The 9,442-nt window shown below is 41.4% G+C and overlaps 1 protein-coding gene across 4 annotated transcripts in view; it reads right to left on the reverse strand.

Annotated features, from left to right (window-relative positions):
- AIDA (axin interactor, dorsalization associated) overlaps nucleotides 1-9,391 on the reverse strand; it is a 42,683-nt gene extending 33,292 nt beyond the window's left edge. For all 4 annotated transcript variants that reach the window (XM_065542338.1, XM_015440188.3, XM_074036975.1 and 1 more), the window contains exons 1-2: nucleotides 9,095-9,391; nucleotides 943-1,012 (exon numbers count right to left, since the gene is read on the reverse strand). In XM_065542338.1, coding sequence (XP_065398410.1) covers nucleotides 943-1,012; nucleotides 9,095-9,204 — 180 coding nt within the window. In that variant the 5' untranslated portion in view covers nucleotides 9,205-9,391. The remainder of the gene's footprint in view (nucleotides 1-942; nucleotides 1,013-9,094) is intronic.
- Nucleotides 9,392-9,442: the final 51 nt, after the last annotated feature.

Genomic DNA, 9,442 nt, shown 5'->3' on the forward strand with positions numbered 1-9,442 from the left:
CCTGCCACTGCACTCCAGCCTGGGTGACAAAGCAAGACTCCGTCTCAAAAAAAAAAAAAAAAAAAAAGTGTGCAAAAAATCATTACCACTCCCTTTGTACAGAAAGAATAAGTAAGAACAAATTAAGTCATCATAGTTTTCACACTTTTCTTAGGAGATGGGGGATAGACTGACAATTTTTTTTCATTATCTACAAGATTAAACATTGACTTAACACTAGATACTCTGAGCCAAGAGAAAATGGGAGTTGTTTCCTCCCATTTCTTCTCTTTTAAAGCTTCAGTTGCCCATTTTTCATAATAACTAACAGTTTAGAGACTCAACTTGACACACAAAAAATTTAATTCAAGGAGAAAAGGCACAATTGAAACATTTTGCAACCTTATGCATTTATTTTGCAGATGGATTTTTATGCCGAATTCTTGACTTGAACTAATTTTTTTCAGTGGAGAAGTGTTTTGGTTTGTCCTGGTCTTTTGTTTTTTGTGTGTGTCTGTTCATTCTGAGAGGAGGTAGATAGGAGTTATGAAAGTTCAGAATCAAATAAGTGCTGAGGTGGAATGCAACTACCCACAATCTTTCTATTTTCCCAAGGACTCTAGACACATCCCAGTCTCTGGGTTTCCCCAATCTTCACCAAAGTGTGGATTGGGTTCTCCCCCTCTTCAGCAAAAGCATGGATGGTCTCCACTAAAGTTAAGCAAAGTTAAGCAAAGCCTAAATGGCTGAGTACAACAATTTTATTGCTTTAAAGTGATAAGTCATATGATATCTCTAAATAATCACTTAATGTTAGGCAAAGCATAATCAGTATCATTCTTTTTACTTAAGTACAACAGTTTTTTGTTTATGTTTTGTTGTTTTTTGTTTTGCTTAATGAACTCAAAAGACAAAACACTTTTTGTTTGGAATCTGATATATCTACAGATTATTTTATGGTACCTTTTGTTCTTCTGTGAATTCAGAATTATTGTGTTGAGCTTGGGCCTCTTTTTGGAGATGTCTTGCTAATCTGTAAGAAGAAAACATGTTCTTTAGAATGCAAGAAAAGCAAACTACTGCAACAAAGTGTAACAATTTAAAGCTTTTTAACAATGTGAAGTACAATTATATCTTGTCCTGTTTTTAAAATATAAATCTACACTGAGAATCAAACTCTTCCAAAAAAAAAAAAAAACCAAACTCTTTATACAATGATGATGAAAGTAAGATACAATACTTTTCATACCATTTCACTGGGACAAACTTCAGCTCTAGGCAGTAAAAATGAGCTGGAAAGAATCTCAAAGGGCATCTAATCCAACTTTCTTTAGTATGGGTGACTTTATTCTATAATAAGCCAATAAGTAGTTGTCCAGATTCTGCTTAAACACTTCCAGAGAGCACCAGTGATAATACCAACCAGAGATACTTTATCAGTCTATCATTAATTTGGTAGTAAAATTAGTCCTAATCCAAATTACAGCAATGACAAGTGGTAATAATCCATCCTACTATCAATATATACTTTTGAAAACATGTTTTCATGGAAAATAAAGAAAATTCTCCACCAATCAGCAAGAGAAATCATTGTCTGTCCAATTATCATTACACTTTCAAATAGCAGCTAGGCCTTGCATGAGTTTTTAATGGATGGATCTATATTATTAGTCCAAGCTCAACAATGAGGACCCAAAGCTACTTCTGAGACAGCAAAAAACCCATACAGTTTAGTTTGTAAAAGTCAATCCCCTTACAAACTAAACTAGAAAACTATGGTTTCAACTATACAAAGACCAATTTTGGGCAAAGGATTTGAATAGACAGCTCTCCAAAGAAGATATAAAATGGTCAATAAACACAGGAAAAAATGATTAACATTATTAGTCATTAGGAAAATGCAGATCAAAGTCACAATAAGATATCACTTCATACCCACTAGAATGAGTACAATTTTTTTAAAAATGAAACTGCATCCTTATGGGGGAAAGAGAGAGAAGATAACAGGTACTGACAGGATGTGAAAAACTGGAACCCTCAGATATTGCTGGTGGGAACATAAAATGGTACCAGCCACTGTGGAAAACAATTTGGCCATTCCTCAGAAAGTTAAATACAGAGTTACTGTATGACCCAGCAATTTCAAAATCCTAGGTATATATACAAGAGAACTGAAAAATATATGTTTACAAAAAAAAATTGAACACAAATGTATAGCCAAAAAGTGAAAATAACCAAAATGTCCATCAACTGATGAATGGATAAACAAAATGTGGTATATCCATTCAATGGAAAATTATTCAGTCAAAAAGAGGAATGAAGTACTACTAACATGTGTAACACAGATGAACTTCAAAAACATTATGCTAAATGAAAAAAGCCAGATGCAAAAGATTATATGTGATATGATTCCATTTATATGAAATGTCCAGACCAGATCAATCCACAGAGACAAAAAGCAGATTAGTGGTGGCCAGGAGATGAGGGAACTGAGAGTAACTGATACCAAGTATGGGGTTTCTTTTGGGAGTGATGGGAATGTTCAGGAATTAGACAGTGGAAATGGTTGCACAACACCGTGAATACACTAAAAACCATGGAATTGTATGCTTTAAACTGGTGAGTTTCATGTGATGTGATATTTATCTCAATTTCTAAAAAATATAGGGGAAAAAACTAGCAAAAGAATTCGAACATTAAACTCCCAAACATACTATGTACTATTCTGTGTGGGCAATAGGAACAGGAATACAAAGGGTAGCAAGTGCTAGATTCTCTACCAAGCCAATTGCAGAAGATAGTTTATGTTTCCAAATAAAATGTACTAGATGGGAGTTCTATGCAATCATGTCTTTAAAGATAAGGCATAAAGTACCTTATTCTTCCTGGCCTCTATCCAATTTATGAAAGGTTTGCATCCTCCTTAACATAAAGCAGAATTAGCCACAAAAAAAAAACTTAGTATTTCCAAGATAGCTCCACTGTGTTACTTAGTTGAACTGCTTCCATTCATTTATTTCTTTTCTCCCAAAGCTGGAAGCCTCATATTTTCCCTAAAATGTCATTCATAGACTCACTTTTTGTGTATTCTGTACAGGAAAAGGTACAAATAGAAACAACATAGCCATTGTCTTTGTTCTGTACTTGGTTTCTTTTCTAACTCTTACTGGCCTACCACGTGCATGGAGTACTCCCAAGGAATCCATACTCTGTATCCTTAACAACATCAACTATACATCCCTGAACTCAGGGAAGTTACAGTGTGGAATGAGTTTCTTTCTTTGAGTAATTCTATACATAATTTGCAGTGGTGGCCATCAACCTAAGCAGAATCACTGTCAGAAGGGTGTAATGCTATACTCCTGTTCAAATGCTAATTGGCAATAGGGAAAGGAAGGATGCTCATTTCAAACAGAATCGTGCTACTAAAAATTACGCAAGGCTGGGCAGAGTGGCTCACGCCTGTAATCCCAGCACTTTGGGAGGCCAAAGTAGATGGATCACTTGAGGTCAGGAGTTCGAGACCAGCCTAGCCAACATGGTGAAACCCCCGTCTCTACTAAAAATACGAAAATTAGCTGGGCATGGTGGCCGGCGCCTGTAATCCCAGCTACTGGGGAGGCTGAGGCAGGAGAATCGCTCGAACCCGGGAGGCAAAGGGTACAGTGAGCCTAGATCGCCCCACTGCACTCCAGCCAGGGTAACAGAGCAAGACTGCGCCTCAAAAAAAAAAAAAATCACATACTGCATGATTTAAATTATATAAAATGTCTGGAAAAGACAAATCTACAGAGACAAAACGTAGATTAGTGGTTGTCTGGGGCTAGAGTGGGAATATAGAGTGACTGCAAATGAACACTAGGTATCTTGTGGGGGTGATGGAAATTTTCTAAAATCTGTAATGATGGTTGCACATCTTGGTAAATTTCACTAAAAAAATCATTAAATTGTACATGCAAAATAGATGAATTTCATGTATATAAATTATACCTCAATAAAGTTGTTTGTAAAATAACTTTTTTTTTGAGACAGGAAAAAAAAAAAAAAAACTTGCCCAGGCTGGAGTACAGTGGCATGATCTTGGCTCACTGCAACCTCTGTCTCCGGGGCTCAAGCAATCCTCCTACCTCAGCCTCCTGAGTAGCTGGGACCACAGGTGAGCACCACCATATCAGGTTAATTTTTGTATGTTTTGTAGAGACTGGGTTTTGCCATGTTGCCAAGGCTGGTCTTGAACTCCTGAGCTCAAGTATTCTACCCATCTAGGCCTCCCAAAGTGCTGGGATTACAGGCATGAGCCAGTGCGCCCAGCCTTAAAAAGAACTTTTCAAGCTGACATGAAAAATTAATTTTCTATATCCACAAATGAGTATACCATTTTAAGACAAAGTGACACCTGATTTTGTCCACTGAGGGAAATCTACTGATCTGAATATTAGATGAGCAAATAAAAGTTGACATTCTATTAGGAAAAGTGAAATAAATCTGTCAAATATTCTTCTCTAGAGACTCATCTCACCCTACAAAGGTGCCTACAAGTAAAACAGGACTATTCTCAAGGGAGAGTTTTAAACATACCTTAAGCACATACATAAGTAACTCCTGGAAACCCCACAGCATTCCGTGACACAGAAATTCGTGCTTCTCAAACCATCTGTAGCAAAGGATCACTTTTCCACCAAATTTGTTCTAGACTAATACTTACATAAAATACAATTTCAAAAATATCATGAGATGTCAAGTTGCTATAAAGTTTCCACATGTTTACTCTCAATTTCTTTCCTTACCTTACTGCACAGCAGTAACAGTTTGTAGACCATCACCAATTTGGGGACCACACTTTCAGCAGCAGAGACATAAAACACAGCAAAAATGACAAGTAGGGCTGGGCCCAGTGGCTCCTGCCTATAATCCCAGTACTTTGGGAGGCCGAGGCAGGCAGATCACTTGAGATCAGGAGTTTGAGACCAGCCTGGCTAACATGGTGAAACCTCATCTCTACTAAAAATAAAAAAAAAAATTAGCCAGGTGTGGTGGCATGCTCCTGTAGTCCCAGCTACTCGGGAGGCGGAGGCAGAAGAATTGCTTAAACCTGGGAGGTGGAGGTTGCAGTTAGCCGAAATTGCACCACTGCACTCCAGCCTAGGCGACAGAGCGAGACTCTGTCTCAAAAAAAAAAAAAGACAAGTGGCCATTATCCAGTCTTCAGACTCATCGATTCACTTAGCAGATACTTCTTTGTTTTTTTAAGACAGAGTCTTGCTCAGTCACCCAGGCTGGAGTGCAGTGGCACGATCTCCGCTCACTGCAACCTCCACCTCCTGGGTTCGAGCAATGATTGTGTCTCAGTCTCCTGAGCAGCTGGGGCACAGGCACAAACCAGCACGCCCGGCTAATTTTTTTTGTATTTTTAGTACAGAGGGGGTTTCGCCATGTTGGCCAGGCTGGTCTTGAACTCCTGACCTCAAGTGATCTGCCCGCCTCAGCTTCCCAAAGTGACAGGCGTGAGCCACCACACCCGACTAGTTAGCAGATATTTACTGAGTATCCATGTGCTAGATAAATACCTCAGGATTGATCCTGTGAAATGCCTGATTCTGAGCAACAGTTTCTGTGCCACTCCACCATAAGTTAGGGGCCACATATCCCCAAATAGCGAAATGCAGTTACTTTTAATTGACCATCTAATACTTTGGATGACTATTTTAGTCTTGACAGAATTAAAGTCTTCCAATTGTAGTTTGGCATCGACTCCTTAATGCTCCCATAGCATACTCCTAAATTCATCCATTCAATAGAATAACTACATAATATCTAAACAAATAATGACATGTGGAGAGCCTATTACTACTCTGGACACTAAGTATACAGTAGAGAACAAAATAGACAGCGTCCCAACACCCTGCAACATATGCCCATACTCTACCCTCAAAGAGCTTACAATCCAGTGGGGAGAGAGACAGTAAACAAAACAAATACGGAAAATATACTTTTGACTGTGGTTGGGCACGGTGGCTCACCCCTGTAATCTCAGCACTCTGGGAGGCCGAGGCGGGTGGATCACAAGGTTAGGAGTTCAAGACCAGCCTGGCCAAGATGGTGAAACCTCGTCTCTACTAAAAATACAAAAACTAGCTGGGCGTGGTGGTGTGCACCTGTAATCCCAGCTACTCAGGAGGCTGAGGCAGGAGAACTGCTTGAACCCGGGAGGCACAGGTTGCAGTGAGCCGAGATCATGCCACTGCACTCCAGCCTGGGTGACAGAGCAAGACTCTGTCTCAGAAAAAACAACAGAAACAACAACAACAAAAGAAAATATGTTTTCTATTGTGGTAAGTACCATGGAAAAAAATGAAGCAGGATGGAGAACAGGAGGTGTGAAACTGAGATAGAGGCAGTGGGGGTGGACAAGAGACTTTGCAATTTTAAACAGGGTGTGGCCAGAGAGAACCTCACTGAGGATATTTGAACAAAGACTTGAAGGAGGTGAGGAAGTGACCCAAACAGATAATGGGGGAAAAAGTGTCCCAGAAAAAAAAATACAAGAGCCCTAAGGCAGAACTACGTTTCAGGAAATAGCAAGGAATGTGGGAGCACTTATTCTTTTCATACTTCTATAATTGCAACACCCAGTTACTCCAAAATCTTCCATTGGATTCTCAGTGCTTTGAGGGCAGAAATCAAATTTTATTCATCTTTGTATCCCCAACCCTTACTTGTTGAGTAATGAAATTGTTTAAGCTACAGTATTACTACTGTAGTAATAATACAGATATGTACTATCATACTATCTGAGATAGTATGATAATACAGATATGTACTATCTCTCCCCCTACATCCCTCCCATAAAGCAGCTCCTGTATGTTGTATGGCTATAAAAAGACTGCTGCCTACCCAGTTAGAAATCCCAATTATCCTAGACTCTTCCTCCTTCTACACCCTCGATATCCAGTCAATAACTAAATCCTGTCAATTCTTGTTTACATCATTATAGTGGCCCTCAATTCATGTCTTTTGCTGCAGCCTTTCCTCCCAGGTATTTCAAATGAAAAAGATAATTTGCATTCATTTCTGGATATATTAAGTAATTTTAAACTCTTGACCTCATTTTATATGTAGCCTACATGTTTACAGAATTAAGCCAATCATTACATGTCTTCATTGAAATTTGACCCTGGCAGGTTTTATAATTTGAGGACTGCTAGAATCATGAAGTTCAGTGGTTAGTACCGAGGTCCAACAATGGATTTGCACGTGCCTATGGATTTGCACGTGCCTATCACCCTCACCTTCATGTTCCTAGAAATTCACACTAAACAGCTTGCATTTTCAATTTTCCTTTGTAATTTCAATTGGACATGGTATTCTTCACTTTCCATCGTGAAGTCAGCCGCCCAGTGTCAACAGCTGCTAGGTCTCACATCACAAGTAAGATATGGCTTTCTATTTCAAGCTATGCAATATTAGTTAATATACAGAATGGGTATACACAGGTGCTTACTGTCTAATTGGCTGCAGTATGGAAGGGTGTGTTCTCCGGTAATAAAGAAAATCTTATAATTTGTCTAATTCACTTACAGAATTACTCTCAGTGCATCTTAAGCGCTCTGTAGTAGAAATAGGATTTGGATTTTCTTCTTTAAATCCCAGATTTCAGTGGTATCAGCTTGTGACCTGAGTAATCTGTTTAACCTGAGCTTCAGTTTTCCTCATTTCGTAAAATGAGAATAATTATATTCTCACTGGGTTATTGCAAGAGCAAATGAAATCATGTGAAAGTGCAAAACAAATGCTACTAGTTGTTACACATCACAAAATGGCCCAGGGCACGGGTTTTTGTCGGAGCTTTTTGAAACTACAGGCAATTCAAAGTCAGTACCTACAGATTTAAATTATCTTAATAGATAAAAACAACTATTGTGGGGACAGGCTAAGAGTTTAGATCTTCCAAGTACGAAGCGTTTATTCTTTCCAGAAATCATTGTGTGTCAGGGGCGGAGAGGGGGTGGTGGGGAAGGCCGGGTTATTCTACTCATACATGGTTTAATACTCAGTGAAATCTCAAACAATAACTTGCTTTAAACAAAGAATAATTAATGGCGAGTTTGCAAACAATAGCATTTTGGCAGACAGTTCTTAAGTTCAGAAAAATGTGCAAAAACCTAAGCAAGGTTTTATGTGTATATAAATCTTGTCTTTTATTTTTTAAGACATCCCTGAAGTTTTCTGCGGAAACCAGAAAGGGCAAGAAATTGGTCTTAGGTTGCTCAAGGAAACTGGTACTCACTTGTACCCTGCGGCTATACATTATATACAGGAAAAGGAGGAGGGATCCAAGGAGGGAGTGGTGCTCCAGTGCGTGGTCCATTAATTCACATTTTGCTCTCTTCTGTTCACATCCTGCGCGGACTCCACCCAAGGCAACCGAGCGAGGGGGTGGGTGGGACTCAGAGCCTACCAAATAACAGTCCCAGAAACCGAAACGAAATCGAGGTGGAATTCTGAAAACACGGCTCACCAGAAAGAGGGGTGGAGAAGGAGCGCGAGAGGAGACCCTTCTTTTGGCAGAAGAGGTATCCCTGGCCCTCGCTGCTTCCTGGGGAACCCCCTCCCCTCAATCGCAACCAGTTCCCTCCTTTCCTACACATGGAAGGAGGAAGACACACACAGAGCAAGGCCACTCATTCTTGGAACGTGGGCGGAGAACACACAAGTATTCCTCAGAGAATTTCAAAGGGAAATCGAGGAAGGGCAACCTGGGAGAGGAGGAGGAAAGGAAACTGACTGCCAAGTGGTGAACCCGTGAGACCGTGGAAAGGAACTAAGTAGATAGCCTACTAGGGCCGGCGCCCCAAGAAAGAAGGGCTACCTGTTGAATGGAACTGTCCCTGCGGAGGCGGAGGGGTAAGAAGGCGAGTCACCCCAGAAAGCGGAGCCCTTGTCCCCAGAGCAGCCTCGCTGGGGCTGGTGGCGAGGGATCTCAGCCTCAGTGCCTGCGGGGCCCCACCCTGAGAAGCCTTGGCTGGCAGATACAGTGATGAGAGACACCGACAGAAACAAGGGAGAGGCGCACGACTGGAGCCGGTCTGGCCCGCTCCCGCGGTTAGTCACTCACATCTGATACTCGTCTATCGCCTCCACCAGCTGGCCCCAAGAGTCGAAGTCGGCGCCTCTCCTAAAACTGGCGCCCCAGCGCTGCAGCAGACTCCGGGTCACCTCCGACATGGCCGGTCCCCACCCCGTCCCCTCCCGCCCCTACCCCAGCACGGCCGGGTTCTAGGGCGCCATCCTCCCCGGGCCTGGCCCCGACATTAACAGGGCCAGGAGGAACCGCTACGGCCACCACCGCCACCCGCCGAGGAGCCGCCCAAGCCCATTTGCCGCCACAGCCAAACTTTGCGGCTCCAAAAGCGACCGCCCCGCCGAGACCCCGCCCCCGAGGCCCCGCCCCGCGTTAGGTTGA

Source organism: Macaca fascicularis, chromosome 1 (assembly GCF_037993035.2).
Source record: "Macaca fascicularis isolate 582-1 chromosome 1, T2T-MFA8v1.1".
Classification (NCBI taxonomy): domain Eukaryota; kingdom Metazoa; phylum Chordata; class Mammalia; order Primates; family Cercopithecidae; genus Macaca; species Macaca fascicularis.